The 19452-nt window shown below is 35.8% G+C and overlaps 1 protein-coding gene across 1 annotated transcript; it reads left to right on the top strand.

Moving 5' to 3' along the window:
- Positions 1–2019: 2019 nt before the first annotated feature.
- On the top strand, positions 2020–12415 carry LOC125653459 (uncharacterized). Its single transcript, XM_048882938.2, has 4 exons — positions 2020–2859; positions 8345–8380; positions 9877–10118; positions 12061–12415. Exons 1-4 carry the CDS (start codon positions 2031–2033, stop codon positions 12256–12258), a joined length of 1305 nt encoding a protein of 434 aa, XP_048738895.1. The 5' UTR covers positions 2020–2030; the 3' UTR covers positions 12259–12415.
- Positions 12416–19452: the final 7037 nt, after the last annotated feature.

Below are 19452 nucleotides of genomic sequence, written 5' to 3' on the forward strand. Positions count from 1 at the left end.
AGATAGGATTTGAAACAACGTGAAATGAATACACATGCATATTTATTGTTGTTTAGAGTTTCGATCTTAATGAAAAGATGATGTTTTAAACAGTAATTGATTTCATACATGCTATAAAATAAAATTGAGAGTAAGGCAAACGTGGATCTCTGGAAACGCCAAAGGTGAGATCGGGTGTCTGGGAGGATAAGCACCCCCTGTTGACCGGTCACACCCACCAAAAGTCTCGATCTTGATCAGGTAAACGGGGTTATCCGTAGTCACAATACATACTAAAACGTAAAGAATGGCCTACGAATTGGTATGAAATAGTCAGTCGATCCTTCAACTGACACGTATTTACATATATCATAACGACAGTAAAATTTTGAGAAATGCTGACCTTATACGAGACTGTTCTGATCCTTGTAAAATCGACTTATTTGTCAACAGCCTGCGTCAGTTTTAAATTGATCACAAGCAGAGCATGGTATTGGATATTGAATCAGACGAGACACATCAACACCGTATGCAGGTGGTGATGACCTACATTAGTATTGGAAGTTCATATTAAAGGTGCTGAAGTCACCACATATCTTATATAGTTGTATTTTTAGTTTGACGCTGACGTCTATGTTGAGTAAAATATATAATAGAATTACTTTCGAAAATCTTCTTTGTATCTGAATATGTCGCCAGCTTTAAGTAACATAATTTTTCTTTCACATACTGGGTATTGGCAAACTAACAACTCAACTTTATGACAAACGGGATGGTTTCGGCTTCTCCATCGTCAACTTCCCATATTTATGTAGCAATATTCCATTATCACCTACATGTGGTGTGTATACATCTCATCTGATTTGATACGCAAGAGGTTGTTCTGCGTATGGTCAATTTTTAAATCGAGGTAGGCAACTGACAAACAAGTTGATGGTACAGGGGTGTCAACAGTCTCCTTTAAAGTCAGCATTTCGCAAATTATATGATCGTTATAACGATCTATTTTGCCAATACAACCTATCATTGGGTCAAATGCTGTCTGAAGTGTTTCATATCGATTGTTAGGCCGTTCTTGGTACACTGCTTTTGACTACGAATAAGTCTGTTCACCTGATCAAGACATAGGGTTCACGGTGGGTGTGACCGGTCAACGTGGAATGCTTACTCCGTCTAGGCACCTGATCCCACCTCTGGTATATCCAGGGGTCCGTGTTTGTCCAACACTCCATTTTGTATTGCTTATAAGAGTTATGAGATTGATTTGATCACTGTTCGTTAGCTTCACCTTTCTTATCGGACTTGGACATTTATACTCAACTTTAGATGTTTGACAATTTATCTATTTTGATTAAAGTATTATTGACTGCAAATCTGAATATTTTATTTTGTTGTAAAAGTAAGCTATTATGGTAGTTTTGTATGTAAATTTGACCAGAATCATTGATAGAACTTAAAACTAAATTTAAGATTTTATCACAATAAAGATTTCGATTCTGTTGAATATATAGCTTAATATACATGTAGTAAATATGTTTTATACAGGAAGACCATAATATCATTCAGAGCCTCTGGATAGGTTTTCTAACACAAATATTAAAAACAATAGTTTACAAAGTGGGTTTTTTTTTCTGTTACTGGAATAGAACATCACAATTTTGCAACAAACATTTTCGACACCATAGTGATAGCTAGTAATGCTGTAAGAGTTCTATATTCATAAATGTTTGAACAAAATATGTCATGTTTGCGGTTGGCAGATTGCCAATATGAATTGTTTGTTACTGGTACACTGACATAGCTAAAAAGTAGGTATATACTATGTATGATATAGCATTCTTTACTCTTTTCAGAGAAACCCATTACAGGTAAGTGGTGGCGATTGTGACGTGTAAGAAGTGCTGGTGAATATTGATCAGATGATACTTACTGATAAATATTGAAGATAGATAATGTTCACAAGGATGACGATGAGTTTATGCGTAAATGTTGTTTTTCATATTGCAGTGTCACCTATAAACAATTCAACAACAACAAACACAGTCACAGCAATGAATACAGAGTCAACAATAAACACAAATCCGTCAAACGCAGAGACAACAACAAACGCAGAGATAACAACAAACTCAGAGATAACAACAAACTCAGAGATAACAACAAACTCAGAGATAACAACAAACGCAGAGATAACAACAAACTCAGAGACAACAGCAAACTCAGAGATAACAACAAACGCAGAGACAACAGCAAACTCAGAGATAACAACAAACTCAGAGATAACAACAAACGCAGAGATAACAACAAACTCAGAGACAACAGCAAACTCAGAGATAACAACAAACGCAGAGACAACAACAAACTCAGAGACAACAGCAAACTCAGAGATAACAACAAACGCAGAGACAACAGCAAACTCAGAGATAACAACAAACTCAGAGATAACAACAAACGCAGAGACAACAACAAACTCAGAGACAACAGCAAACTCAGAGATAACAACAAACGCAGAGACAACAGCAAACTCAGAGATAACAACAAACTCAGAGATAACAACAAACGCAGAGATAACAACAAACTCAGAGACAACAGCAAACTCAGAGATAACAACAAATTCAGAGACAACACCAAATTCAGAGACAACACCAAACGCAGAGACAACACCAAACTCAGAGACATCAACAAGCATAAAACCGCCAAACGCAGAGGCAACAACAAACTCAGAGATAACAACAATCTCAGAGACAACAAAAAATACTGACACAACAAGCACTGAGAGAAAAAGAACCACAGAAACATCAAATGTAAAGACAACAACTATAGAGACAACAAGAACAACAGCCGATGTGACTCTGCAGAATACCAGTCCTATGGATGAAATTAGTAAGCATCATTTTTTGTTTTTAAAGAATGAACCGGATTACGGTATTGTTGTGTCTGAAATTAAGAATGTGTTTTCGCTGATACCTAACCAACATTATAGTTTGTATTGGAGTCACAAAGGTACAATTATCGAGGGACTTCCGTAACAATGTGATCTGAAGACTTCATCGAGAATACTCAACGATTCTTTAAACTAATTCATTATAATTCTTATCAATGGAGGTATGGAAAATGCGTAGTCTGGAAGTTTAAAAAAATCAAGTTATGATTTCCTTCTCTACAATTGGGCCACATATTTATTCGTAATCTTTTCATTCAAACGAATACATTTTAAGCAATGGTATTGATTAAATCATTATATTCACAATATTATAAGCATTACTGGTGGCATATACTGGTAGAAAGAATAATGGGATTGAGCTATGTTTTGTTTCATGCATTTCACAGCAATTTAGCAAATGAAATTGATATGTATGTACAGTGCTCCCTTGATATATTGCAAACTTTTGTTCAAGACCAATTTTGGCAATAAAGCGGGGGTGACATTGTGACGAATTCACCGTTACAGACGATTTACTGAGCAGTCAAAATAAATTCAATTTTGTAAATGTATTTGGGCTTCATTCTGTATAAACATTTAGATATTTTTCGGTTTAATTCAGCAATTATTTAAGGAGTGACTTTAATTCTGGGGCAAGTTATACGAGTATAACCTGGTTTGGGTCTGTTTACGTTTTATAATTCGCGAAGCGGATTACATGTATAAAAAAAGCGTAAACTGACCCACCCCAGGCTATACTCGTATAATTTGCCCCAGAATTAAAGTCATTCCTTATAATTTAATGCAAGAGACAAAGATACTAACCTTCGTTTATCAAAATGTACATAAACTCGGAAAAATACAACTTCAAGCTGTATGGTCCGAATTACAATATTTTTTTCCATCTCGTAAAAACGCTATTAAATAATCGCACGTATGTAGTTATTAGACTGTACGACCTATCATAAATCATTTCACCTGTTTTAACCCAAATAATTTGATTTTAAATCGATGTTTACAAATAACCGCGTCATTCTGCCATTTCAAGTGACAGTCACGTGACCAGTTCAAACTTTCAGATCATCGGTGGTCTTATCTGTGTAAAGCTGTGTATTTTGTTATAACAGTACCGTACCATAAGTTTAATAGAAATAAAAATATCAAATACCTCTTAGTAATTCGTTGTTTTACGCTCTTTCAGCCTTAAAACTAGACAGTTGTGTATGAGTTAATACATTATGTTGGGATTCCCCTGACGTGCGTGGGTCTATTTATAGACGTTTATGGGATGATCTATATATGTAGCCACTATATTTACTTTCTAAATAATATTCGCACTGTTTTCTTTTACATGCAGATGTTTTTAAGCATGTAATTAAGGGAAAGTTAATAGCTTTATAAAGTAATTAATCTGCTTTAAAGTAATTATGTACAAAAATAAATGAACGTCGGGTCATACAGCTTTAACTGATCCGCGCAATGATTCACTGAGCAACAACGATGAAGCGTCTAGCGGTGAAGGTCGCCATCTTTAATCTTTGTTCTACGGAGCCTATCCTATTTATCAAAATATTGTATTGAAGGTGAAGTTTGTCAAGATAGAAAATATATATAGACTATGCATGCAATGTATATTTCGCTGCTCTTTAGAGATAGAGATCGACTTTGAAGTCGCTCATCTCCGACAGATTGAGAAAATACGGGAAATTACATTGCTTAGACCTACCCGAAATAAATCTTCAAATATAAGAAAATGCAATAATTTGCTGCTTTTAACTCTGTGAAAACTTCTACTACATCAAAATTTACCCTGAATTGCATGCAACGTTGTCGTTAATTGTAAATCCAACACCAGAAAATATGTATAAGCAAATGCATGACAAATTGCGATCCGCATGTCAATGTGACTGACGTCATGTGATAAAATGTGACATATGAATTTTTGTTTGCTTTGTTGAAAGGTGGATCAAGCAATGACCCCCCCCCCCTTTTTTTTTCCCCAAGTGAGAAATGTATTTCAAAGTTAACAGGGCAATGCTTACTTGGTAAATAATTAATTCGAATATAATCGACCATCATACAGAGAAAGATGTTTTACAACAGTGATTTGTGTACAAGTAGAGGCTGATGTTGACAAAGAGAAAACAATATGTGTATCAAACCGAAGTATCTTATTGTACACGTTGACTTTCTATTTCATAGAAGGCTGAAAACAGTGCTGTGATTTAAATTTAGAGAGAGATAAAAAATAGTTCCGGCTTCTGGTTTTCAAGGGGGTGTGTCCCCATACCAAACCAGGTTATACAAAAATAACCTGCGTTCCTCAATTGGAATTTGACCAGTCAGAGACAAGGATACAATAAGAATTAAATTATATGTAGTTAACCTGAACATTTGAATACCTTGTCCAGACTGTCACACTTAACCGCACTGCTCTCACAATACTGGTGCGATTATTGATGGGTGTTAGGTAATTGGCATTATTATCGAGGGTAAACCCTATCTTTGACAATTTGTTTGTGAAAATCAATGCCATATCGCATTATGTGCGGGGTTGGCTTATGTGAGATTGGTATTATAACGGGGGTTTTGACATGGGGAGAAATCTGGGGCAATATATCGAGGGAGCACTGCACATAAAGACTCAATTGTAAGTTAGCACCCTACATCGTACCTGTTTAGTGATCAATGGTAGGCTGCCTGACAATCAAACGTTTAACAATAGATCTCAGATGGTGGAGTGACATCTGCAGAGACTATGATCTGGAGCTACCCCCAAAGATGTTTTCATATTTTGATAACAATAAAAGCCAATACTTTACAGCATTCTTTAGTTCTTGGGGAACCCCAGTATACCAGAGTTTTGATAGCATTGTTCATTTTTTTTAAAGTCCCCCTGATTAATGCAATTTTGATATAATTGCATTTGTTTTCTGCTCGAAATAAATGCATTATATATTACACAATAAGAAATCAAACAATAATTTGCACATTAATTTCTAAAATTTGTAACTTATTGACATGATTTATATTATTCATTTATGATATCTCTATATTCATAAAAGAAAATATTCATTGAGACAATGACTGAAAGTTAGAAAGATAGAACGAGGGGGTGGGTGTAGACTGTGTCAGCTACAGTCAAGGATACAAATATTATACAAACATTATGATAAAAGAAATTCTGCAAACGGCCCCGAGACACGTCATGTGTATATCAAAAGTATACACAGCACCCTGCTCTCTTTGTCAGGTAAATTCCAAGTAAATAACAATGATCATAGATGAGCTCCGCCCACATCTAGCGATCCGTGACGAAACCGTGCCGTATTTGGGGGGTCTTTAAGGTAGTACTCTACATCGTCATAATGGCTGACTTCCTTTAAAAATATGGATGACAAAATCGATATCAGCAATATTTGACTTTTCCTTTTCCATTTAAGCTCAGTAGGTTAGAATACCGACTGCTGAACTGTAGGTCGCAGGTTCGAGTCCAGCAGCGGTTTTAAAAAAAAATTTCAGATTACCTTCTACTAAAACTGTATTTTTTGACAAAATAAAGTAAATTTTCAAATTTTCAAATTCAAAATATTTTTGTACATATCCTACACTTTTCATCTACATCAAATTTCTCTGGTGTAGCACACCTCCTTAAAATCATTTTTATACGGCTACCACATGCACAAATAACAATTCAATTTTGAATTTATTGAAGATTCTTGAATATCAATGGCAAACAAACAATGCAATTTCATGACAAACGATATTACTTCAGTTTCTCAATCATCAACTTCCCAAACTTTTGTAGCAATACTCCAATATCACCTGCATGTGATGTTTACATTTCTTGATTGATTGAATAAACGAGAGTACAATTTATTTATGATAAATTCATATGTTGAGACAGACTACTGACATAATTTGATGTTACAGGGGTTTTAACAATCTCGATTAAAGTCAGCATTTCGTAAATTGCACGGTCGCTATATATACTGGTCTTAGTTGGAAAGATATCCGATATGTTTCATACCAACTGTTAGATCGTTCTTTACACACTAATTTTGACTAAAGATTACTCCGTTTACCTGATCACAAAATAGGGCTCACCACGGGTGTGACCAGTCAACATGGGATACTGACAATACCAGACACTGAGCTAAGCTGATTTTACGGGGGTTTCAACAGTCTCATTCCCACAATATGACGGACCTATGAATAATTATGAGTGATGAGTACATACTTGTATGATATGACCGGTCCATTAGTAATCATATGAGCGCTCCATAACCTAAAGTTGAAGACAACGAACAGTGATCAATCTCATAACTCCTATCAGCAATACAAAATTGAGTTTGGCAAACACGGACTCCTGGATATAAAAGAGGTGTGATCAAGCGCCTAGAAGGAGTAAGCATTCCCTATCAGCCTGTCACACCCGCCGTGAGCCCATATCTTGATCAGGTAAACGGAGTAAGCCGAAGTCAAACCGCCACCGATGAATCAAAGTGAGTGTGACCGCTGAATAAGGAATGCTTACCTTTTTAGTCACTTGATCTCAGTTTTATAAGATTTATCCGATTGATCATTTTTCCCTATCTTCACCTCTGCATGATTAGTTTTTGATCGCTTTCATAGTTATCTATGGACAACTCATATAATTAGTCATGTTCAGATCATTTATTTATCTATGAATTATTGTTATATTTACTCTGAAACCAGGTTTTTATAGATCTATTATCCAATTACACATATTGAGGTCATATTGCTAGCTATGGACAGCGAATATAATATTTATTGAGTGACCTTATAGTTTTCAACAAACCGCCTTTAAAATTACATATGAACCGATCTTTCACAATATTTTTGGATCACTGATCACAGGTTATGGATATTTTTGATTATTTCTCTTGCAAAAACAGCATTAATGATTTAAAAAGGGTAGTTTTCAATTCATCGTGGTGAGTAGTTGTGTAAAGTGTTCACAAACCGTACAGTTTGATGCTGTTGATTCTTGAATTTTGTGATATCAAAACTAGGGTTTTTTTTAAGTTTTTGAGAATCCACATTTGATTTAACCCCATCTTGTAAAATTGTAACGCAATACGACTTAGTTTTCTCTGTCACAGCAATTAATATTTGTGAGGAGTAAAGCTAGGGGCTCCGTGGAACATTTACTAGACACTGCAATGTATCTTGCCTGAAGTTTTTTTATACAGCGTATAGGTACGATAACTCATATTCAGTCGTCCCACTTACTGGGATATCAAATGTGTTTAAATCTATGATTGTGATTTTGGAGGACCTGGTCTTTTGAAAGTGAACTTGAAGAATAAGTTGGATTAACAAATGTGGAATTAAAACCAAATGTGTGTAAGTTACAGTTGCAATATATTTCTGAATTTATCAAACGTCAATAATTTTATGTCATTTCTTATTCTCTTTTAGCTGGCAGTCATATTCTATCAGACGCACAATGTCAAGGTGAGGTTATATTACAGGTTCTCAACTTTTACACTATTCTGCTTGTTCTTCAACGTTCACAAGTCCATGTACTATGCAAGGTGAAGATAACGAACAGAGATCAATCTCATAACTTCTATAAGCAATACAAAATAGATACTTGGACAAACACGGACCCCCGAACACACTAGAGGTGGAATCAGGTGCCTAGGAGGAGTAAGCATCCCCTGTTGACCGGTCACAACCGCCGTCATACAAAAACTTACATGTAATGTGAAGCTCTTCAATATACCAGAATATTTCCTTCTGTACATGTTACAGTTTAGTGTAATATTTTCTGAAGCTAAACAAATACTGAATCGGAAATATTCTGGTCACAAATAATTACTTTCTTCCCTAGTGCATTTGAAACGAATGCAACACATATGTAAGTCCTATTTAGCTGCAACAAGTTATTCTTTGTACTTTATTCAACACTTTTAAAGGCATAGGGTATATCTTTTATCTAAAAAAAAAACCAATGACATCACAATATTTTGCAAGATATTTTCCACTCTGGAGCAGCTCTTTGGACGAATAAGGCATGTCCTAATTCGCTCCACTTTTAACATTGATTGGCAAGCCTAAAGACCAAAAACATGTAGTCTGCGTTGTAAATACGTTTGTAGATTAGTGTAGTTGTAGTGCTAGATGTATTTATATGTAGTTTTTGTTATTATGCTCTGTTGATATTGACCACCTTATGTAATTCTTTTCGTTTGTCCTGAAGAAGGGACGGGTCGTCCCGAAAATTAGACAATCTGGTTGTTCGTATCGTTGGTCATTTTAGTGCTTTGTATAATTTTTTGCATTTGACCTTGTATCCATGTTGTGGATCCGACACTGAAGTATCGGGTGTTGTTGGAACTTTATATATCTTTATACATATATATATATATATATATATATATATATATATATATATATATATAGTGTTTGGGGGGGTCGCTTTGCGAGGCTTAGATTAACCATTCTGTATGCATCAGTCTAGTCTAGTGGTTTGGCTCACTTTGGGAGGCTTGGATTCGATCGTAATGCAGCATTACACCTCAGACATTTAACATGGATTGTGACCTTTTCTACACCACGCGTCCAGCATTAGAAAAGTCAAAGAAAACATGTGTAGTACTTCACCTACTTTGGGACTTTTAAAACATTTATTTACACACAAAATAAAGCTATCAATAACTTGCAAATCAAATATGCTGCTACTACAAAACCCAGATAATGGATTTAAACCGGGACATGTTTACTATTTTTAGACATCTGATCCCACTTCTGGTATGTCCAGGGTCCGTGTTTGCCCTTATCTTAATTTTGCATTCTCTTTAGGATCTATGAGATTGATGACTATTGGTTATCTTCAGTTTTCTGTAACTGTAAAATATATATCAACTATTCAGTAACTATTCAGTAACTATCTAATGAACAAGTGAAACATAACAACGTTTTAAAATATGTTTGTCTTTTTCTTTCAGTTTCCAAAAACATTGAGATATTCAATGATCCCTCCGGAGACCTTGCCTTAAAGCTGTCGCAAGCGTTTGACAGAAACAATATGACATGTTTTCCACTGCCCCTTCAGGGGGAGACAATCCCGTTTATGTGGACAAGGATGAGTGTCATGGACGTCTTTGGAATTAGCCCTAGCCCATTTGAGATCCTCTTCATCGGACATGATCTTACATGTGATAATCATTCAGATGTCAACATTATGCAGGCAAGGTCCACTATACGATATTTGTTTAAAATCTCCCAACTTGAAATCAAAAGTTTGGGGAGGTGGGTAGGCAAAACATTTTCCATGAATTTATATCAACTTACAATCGTTTTTTGTAGATGGTGTTTTGGATAAATTCTTCGTCTTCTTTCAAATATAGTCCAGCTGGATACGCCATTATTGGTGATGTTGATATAGTTGAAAATGACATTCGGAAATAACTTAATTTAAAATATCCTGAATTCAGAGAACCTTGGTCTTTCAATTGGTGATAAACTTCATCTCTATTATGAATTCTGTCAAAGATTATGCCAGATGCTAAATATGGAAACGAAGAACTTCATTATTATCATAACATTTAGTAATCGAACATGTACTCCAACAGCCCTTTTGAAAGATGAAATTCTTCAAAAGCATGCTTCAATTTAAGACACATTCAATATCCCAGTCAAAGGGGATGGGAATAGGTGTTATCGCACTTATACAGGATTATTACACTTCTCAAAACCCTTGCAAATACAGATGCATCGCTGGATCCAGAAAATACTCTACCAAGCCCTTATATTTGCTCCTCACAAGAATATTAACAGCTGTGAAGGAGACACATCAAACGTACTATGCCAAAACATACGCCAGAAGTGGTGGAATCAAATTTGGATTCTATAAATTCTAAAGTACTTTATAGTAAATTTGAAATCCCAAACCTTTTCTCCATTCAACAACATCAAAATATATGACATTTTAACACTTTACATGACCATCCCTTAAGATAGGTTAAAGTCTAGATCTTTTGATATAATAGACCGTTACCTCTCCAACGAAAAGGGAAAAACAGTAACCCAAGACTTTACTTTGTTAAACACTATATCGATTCTATGCACAAGCACTCCTAAGTTGAAATAAAAAAAATGGAGTTCCTAATTGACAATATCTTCGTAGTCGTTGGTGATCAGGTCTTCCAACAGTATTTCCCATGGACATGAATTGTCCTCCTTTGTTAGCTGACCTGTTTTTATATTCTTATAAGGCAGAATTTATTCAAAAGCTTCTACGTGAGAAAAAATATCTTGTTCTGACCTTCAATTCGACATTTAGATTATAGAGACGACGTTTTATTTATTAACAATAATCAATTTCATTCACATGTCGATTCTATATATCCCAGTGAATTCGAAATAAAACACATCGCAGAGTCTTCTACATCCGCTGTGTAGTTAGATATTTTATGAAAATAGATATCAACGGCAAACTAAGAACTTCACTTCATGACAAACGGAATGGTTTCAACTTCTCCTTCTCCAACTTCCCATATTTATGTAGCAATATCCCATTATCAGCTTCATATGGTGTTTATATCTCAACTGATTTGATACACAACAGCTTGTTCTGTGTGTGATTAGTTTTTAAATCGAGGCAGCCACTGACAAACAAGTTTATGTTACACGGGTTTCAACAGCCTCGTTTAAAATCAACAATTCGCAAATTATAATATGGTCGTTATGATAATTTGGTTTGCCAGTACAACCTACCATGAGGTCAAAGCTGTCTGACGTTTTTCATACAAATTGTTAGGCCGTTCTTGGCACACTAATTCTAACTACGGATTACTCCGTTTACCTGATCAGGATATACGGCACATGGCAGGTGTGATCGGTCGACAGGGGGTGCTTACTCCTCCTAGGCACCTGACCCCAACTCTAGTATATCCAGGCTCCGTGTTTGCCAACTGTCTATTTTGTACAGTAATAGGAAACTTTCCAAAATGCGGTCATTTTGTGATCGGTCAACAGGGATTTCTTATTTCTCCTAGGCCCGTGTCTGCCCTACGCTTAACTATGAATTCTTTACAGGAATTATGAAATTGATCATTGTTTGTTATATTCATATCGTTTTCATTGATTTAAACGCTATAAAAAAAACACGTTGTTTTCCTTGCATACAGGTTTCCTATAAAGATCCAGGTCAGCCAACACAATTCTGCTCACTGCTTCATGACGAGAGAAACCAAGACCTCTCTATCTGCAAGTATTACTGCGCATGTGTAAATCTCCACAGCTGCAGAGAATTGATGATATATTTTGCGAATGGGAACAGCAGTAGTCAGTGGTCATTATGTGAGGTGACGGCGTGGAATCGGTGATAGATTGAGGACTTTGGAATCTGTGTAAGGTGTCCACATTGACTCCATGATTATTTGTTAAATCTTATTGTTGCCGTGAATATGGTAGTTTTGTTATGTGAAGTCGCTAAATTGTTTTCTTCATAAATGCACAATGAAATAAAATCAGAAATCGTTATTTTCGTGGTATCTCTTTTAGCATGAATAGACTAGATACATACAATTCTACTCACGCCGACGGTATTGAGTGGTGTTGTCCGTCACTTCAAATATAGCATCACAAGTATAGGCGCATACGTACATCTTCTAATAATGAGTTTTTTTCTGTTTTCTTTCCAAACAAACATGGTTAATGTACCTGTACATGTGTTACAACTTTTTTCCATTATTTATCCATTATTTCCCCCTTTGATGAGCCCTCCATTGCAATACCTGCACTTCGTAACTTCCCATCACCAAACTATGATGTGTTGAGTGTAGTTGATATTGGTCTAGTGAAGAATTCAAAATTGTTAGAAAACGCTAAAGATGGCTTAGGTAAGCAAAAACATAAACACTGGTAGAAGTACTAGTATTATTATACCTCAGAATGAAAATTCTATGCAACGCGTAATCTGATTGGTCTAGACAGTCACGTGCCAGGGATGACAAAACTTCATATCTCCCTCTCAAACATCATATCTCCCCATCATATTTACCTCTTGGGCAACCTCCTTCATTTTCCATATATTTTACGGCAAGGTAGACGTAGTTTAATGTGACGTCACAATGAGTCCGTGTCATTGTATTTTCATAGTTCATAAGGCACAAAATATGCGGGTCTCTGATACACAGTTACATTGCCTGGGTTTTGTAGATACAAAGACAAGCAAGTAAATCAGCATTCAAGGAGAATGGAACTACAAAAAACTGGTTATCATATCACTGTATTTCGTTGTTTGTACCTAATACCGTAATACGTTAACGGCGCGGTGTTACCATTAGGGCGATCTCAGCTACATGCAATGTATAGATGACCGGACTCCGATTTGAAATGCATATTTATAGTCTTCCTTTGTTTCGGTATAATAAACAATTTATTGCATGAATGTTCGAGAGATATGAAGATTTATTCACCCAAGAAAAATCATATTCAATATGAATTTTCTTGGGTGAATAAATCTTCATTTCTCACTCACTATCATGCAATAAATGTATAATATTGTCAAAAGATCTCTCCTGTCTGTTTGACTATAAATGGTAGACAATGTGTTGGTATATATAGCTATAATTACCTGTCAGAAAATTGCCTTGTCCATGTCTCTAATAGAAATATAGATAGACACTGGTTTGGTGTAAAGAGAGAGAGAGAGGGGGGGGGGTAATAATTACCTATCAGAAAGCCCACTGTTCGTGTTTATTTACTGTCATTCCAATAACAGCGTGTCACTTTCCTTGATCGAGCGTGCAAATTTCACTGATTGGCGGTGTGGTTTCCATAAAAGTGAGTTTGGATGACCACGCTATGTTATTCTTACAATGTGATTGGCCATTGAGAACAAAATTAAAACCAGTTTCATTGAAATCTATGAGGATCTGCAAGCTCGCTCACGCAAAGTTTCATGCTGTTATTCAAACGATAATATGCAGTGTATACATGTATATAGACACTGTTGCTATATATAACGTATTCTGCGTGTCAGAAAATACTCTCCTTGTATGTGTCTATATACAGATCCATGATCTAACCTGGGAAGGTGAGTTTGTCATCCTAACTCAGCCCCAGTGGTTTGTTTATCTAAACTCAGTCCCAGTGGTTTGTTTATCTAAACTCAGCCCCAGTGGTTTGTTTATCTAAACTCAGCCCCAGTGGTTTGTTTATCTAAACTCAGCCCCAGTGGTTTGTTTATCCAGACCCAGTGGTTTGTTTATCTAAACTCAGCCCCAGTGGTTTGTTTATCCAGACCCAGTGGTTTGTTTATCCTAGCCCAGTTCCAGTGGTTTGTTTATCTAAACTCAGCCCCAGTGGTTTGTTTATCTAAACTCAGCCCCAGTGGTTTGTTTATCCAGACCCAGTGGTTTGTTTATCCTAGCCCAGTTCCAGTGGTTTGTTTATCTTAACCCAAGCCCAGTGGTTTGTTTATCCTAAACCAGATCCAATGGTTTGTTTATCCTAACCCAGATCCAATGGTTTGTTTATCCTAACCCAGACCCAGTGGTTTGTTTATCCTAATCCAGATACAATGGTTTGTTTATCTTACCCAGATCCAATGGTTTGTTTATCCTAACCCAGACCCGGTGGTTTGTTTATCCTAACCCAAATCCAATGGTTTGTTTATCCTAACCCAGATTCAATGGTTTGTTTATCCTAACCCAGAACCAGTGGTTTGTTTTTCCTAAGCTAAACCCAATGGTTTACCCAGGTCTAGTGGTTTGTTCATCCTGTGTTATTCCGTCATTCGCAGTGACCGGAAGTGACCATCCTTGCCAATCGTCTGCACCGCATGGTCCAGTAATCACACACCAGGATGTCTGGCAGAGCGTCTGTACAGATCTGGATACAAGTCTGCTCCTGATGAATGTCCTATGTAATTGAACCTCAATCTTCCACTTCATCCCTAACGACAACAAAACCAGAATTCGACACAATGATATTTCTGTTCCTATAAATGGGTTTACCGTACAGTTCCTTACCTATATCTGAACCTGCCCAGTCTTGTTTTACCTGTGTATTTTACCCGTGCATTTACCTTAAGTATTCCTCACTATACCAATGAACAGCTCTTTAGTGGAGAGGGAGCAATATGGTATGTGTTTTATTGTCTGTAGAATACGAAATTAAGAATGAGGCAAACAAGGACCCCTGGACACATTAGCGGTAAGATCAGATTCCTGGGAGGAGTAGGAATCCTCTGTCGACTGGTCACACTCGCCGTTAACCCTATATCTTAATCAGATAAACGGAGTAATCCGTAGTCAAAATCAGTGTGTAAAGAATGGCATAACAATCGGTATGAAACAAGACAGACAGCATTTTACCTAATGAAAGGTTGTATTGGCAAACTAGATCGTTATAACGACCATAAAATTTGCGAAATGCTGACTTTAAAATATCATTATTGAGGAAGGTTTTAAAATCTGATTACATTCTGCACCCCAAAGGAAGTACGATGGGATTTTGCATAGAATAGAATACTTCCGTATTAAGGGTAACTTGTTTTGATATCTTGTTATTGATAAAGATATCTGTTCGTTTTGTAAACAAATTTTGACAGTAGAAACTGTATCTGTTTCATTTTATGGAACCAACTATGCATATTTACAAATAAAATCATCTAAACGAATCGGTTCAAATGTTTTCAATAATTTTTTTTGAACCCAGGAAAGTTATAAATCTTACAATTTTGTATACATCTTGTAGCAAACGAAATAGGTTAGCATCTTTTAATAACACAGTACAATATACGAAGACAAAGTAAAAATTCGAAGAATGAATTGTTTTTTGTTGGTTTTGTTTTTATGATTACAGTCAATACGAATACAATATAATTTGGGCTGTTTGGAATGATATTTTGCATATTTTCTTTTCTGTTACTCTGTAATACTAAGTAATGAAATCCAAGGTGAATGCATGTCATTTTTTTTTTTTTTTTTTTTTTTTTTTTTTTTGTTGGTAAAATACAGTGCCGATAGTTTTGTCAGTACAATATTTCCAACGTTTCAGTGTATTGATCTCTCGATGAAAACATTTTATCTTCCTGCAATTCAACATTCAAAGAAACTTATATATACTTATGGTGATAAATAAAATATAGATATATATATATATATATAAATGCTTTAGGAAATAGAAATAATTTTGAAGGAGGTGTACTATATACTCGTATGTACATCGCTATAATGGCTGATTTTAAATTCCTATCAAACATGAATGAAAATATAAATATCAGAAATATTTGTATATTCCTTTTAAATTTGATTGCCTAGCTAGGTAGCTCAGTTGTTGAACGTGTCGACTGCTGATCTGCAGAAACCAGAAGGGGTTTGATTATTGATTTTTTTTTTTTTTTTTTTTTTTGGTCAGATTACTTTCTACTAAACTTGCATTTTGCAAGAAATCAAAATTATTAAAACTTTAGTTAAACTCTGGACAATACCTCCCATGAGATTCATATATGCATTCCAACTTTGTAATTCTGAAATTAGTGATATGTTCGAACATATTGCCTGGAATTGTCCCACATTTTCCTTAAACTGAGACCGATTTTGGGACGATATTACAAACCTTGATCTGTGTATCTGTGCAAAATTATGTGCTCTTGATAAGGTTTAAATATATGTATGTTACGTAAAACCCCAATTTATACACTGTCAGAACAGGAGGGGGGAAATTACTACTTATATATGGGAATTATTAAATTAAAGTATTTGTCATATATAAAAGAAGCATATGAAATTAAACCAAAAGTTAGTAATACACCGGGTTCCTTGTATATCACATTTTCTTTTTTTTTTTATTCATTTACATGTAATTATGTAATGTTTTTTTCTTTTCTTCTTTGTTTTCATATAATAATATGTTATATGATTCATCCTTAGTGTAATATACATGTCTGTATTTCTGATATGCTCTCTACAAAGAGAGGAATGCAATATTGAATGATTAAATGAAATAAATTTGATTCAATTTTGAAATATTTATTGTACATATCCTCCACTTGTCATCCATATTGAGTTTCTGAGGTGTGTTATTCCCCCTTACAAATAAAGGACTGGCGTTGTTAGTCTGATAGGAAATATATGGAGTGATTTCATCCTCAATACTTCCGTTATTTTTATACCTGTATAACACAACTTTAAAAGACAACACAGACATATACTGAGAACCTGTTACAGGGGTGAATCCAGAAAAATTTCAAACGGGGACTGTGATCCAATTTTCGTAACACACACCCCCCCAACCCAACCCCAGCACAAGGGGATTGAAGACCCTAAATGGTAAAACTATTCAACCAAAAACGAGGGTTACAACCCTCAAAACCCCCCTTTTAGTTTAGATCTGCCACTATTGCATATTATCCAAACTTATTTGCAATACCATCTCGTCCGAACAAGTCGATGTACGGTAGGTGGGGGTTGTCGTTCTTTGCACAGAATTCCTGAAGTTATGACGAACTCCCTCATTCCTGCACACCTTTGTCACATAAATCTAACTAGTGTCTTGTTGTAAAGAAGACGGAGCAACAAGACGCGGAAAATTCGATTGAAAATTTTGTATTGATTTATATGTAACAGATACCACTTAAGGTATGAAAAATTAAATTGCTCTTTTATACTAACAGTAAATTACATTATTGTGACTTAGTTCTCGCTAGGATCGTACCCAAACCTTCAGAATTTTAAGACACAGATTACTACACGATAGTTGATCTACCAACTTGTATGGTTTATGAATTACTGTATTGGACGAAATGTTATCGTAAACATAGAGGATGCGCGTTATATAAAGGGACCGCGTCAAATGAAGACTCCGCGTCACGTGAAAACATGTAACGCGTCAAATGATGACCTTGTGTCACATGATGGCATCTGGTCTTTTGAAAACGCCATATCGCATAAACGCAACGCGCCACATAAAAACACCACCACATAAACACACGTTGCCACATAAACACACCACATCATATGAAAGCATCGCATCAGACATCGAATCCCGTGGGGATCCGGGTTAAAATAGTTCCTCGGTACTCCTCGCTTGTCGTAAAAGGTGACTAAATGGGGCGGTCCTCTGGATGAGACCGCAAAATTCGAGGTCCCGTGTCACAACAGGTGTGGCACGATAAAGATCCCTCCTTGTTCAACAGCCATAAGAGCCGAGCATAGGCCTAAATTTTGCAGTCTATCACCGGCAATGGTGACGTCTCCATATGTGTAAAATATTCTCGAGAGGGACGTTAAACAGTATTTAATCAGACATAGACACGTCTACATGTATGAAGACGCCGCGTCATATGAAGACATTGCGTCATGACGCAGTATCTTCATAAGACGCGGCATGACACTGTGTCACAGAAAATGAATCAGAGACTCATATATGGAGGGGCTTACTTTCTTGTAAATGCATACCTATAAATTCTGTATAACATATGGGGGGGGGGGTCCGCATCTTCTCGTACTTCCTATGCAAAAATATAGGTCGATGGACTGCATATTGTTTAACGTCCCGCTCGAAAAATTTTCGCTCACATCGAGAAGTCGCCATTGCCGGTGAAGGGCTGCAAAATTTAGGCCTATATTCGGCGCTTACGGCCTTTTAGCAGGGAGGGGTTTTTATCCTGCCAAACCTGCTGCGACACGAGACCTCGGTTTTGCAGTCTCATCTGAAGAACCGCCCCATTTAGCCGTCTCTTACGACAAGCAAGGGGGTACTGAGGACCTATACTAACCCGGATCCCCAAGGCCATACAGTATGGACATTTTAGAACACCGTTACATATGATACTATCATTAACTAATAAGTTTTTATCAAAATTCATTTAATAGATAAAGTAGTCAATTCTAATTTTAAAACTAAATATAAATCATCAAAAGCTGATTTATATCATTTGAGATTGGATTAAGAAAACACACACATCATTGTAAATCATTATATATTTATATTGTAATACCATAAAACCGTAAACAAAAGTATTCCTGCACATTATTTTATATGCGTTTTAATGCAGGTCCCTGTATTTTGATTTGTTGTAAACTTAAAAATGTGTAAAATTTGACATGTAACACTTGAATGTAGTATTTACTTATTTACATGTATATGTAAAAACGACAAAATTTTGGGAGATCTGTAAAATGACAGCGGGTGTATTCTACTGAGTCATGTTTTACAGAAGAACTTACGACTAAGACCAAATTCTTCTATGTAAATACTGCTATGTAAAGTTATCAGTTTGAATCCAAATCCATACAAAAGGTAACAAAGTAATTTGGTCTGCGAACTTTTTAAAATTATTCCATTCATAGCAGCATCGTTTACGATTTTATTTTTACGCAGACTGATATGATTTAGTTACCTCCACATCCCCTCCTCCGTCCCAGTTTTACTGTATAATTACTTGATAATTTCTTTTGCATTTGGTTTTTGTAATGGTGCATATGCCTTTATAGTGTTTGGCCTTTTTTGTGCGCCACCTTTTTGACATCATTAGTGTTTTAGTTGTATATTGGCTGGGATCAATC

This window comes from Ostrea edulis, chromosome 7 (genome assembly GCF_947568905.1).
Source record: "Ostrea edulis chromosome 7, xbOstEdul1.1, whole genome shotgun sequence".
Lineage (NCBI taxonomy): Eukaryota > Metazoa > Mollusca > Bivalvia > Ostreida > Ostreidae > Ostrea > Ostrea edulis.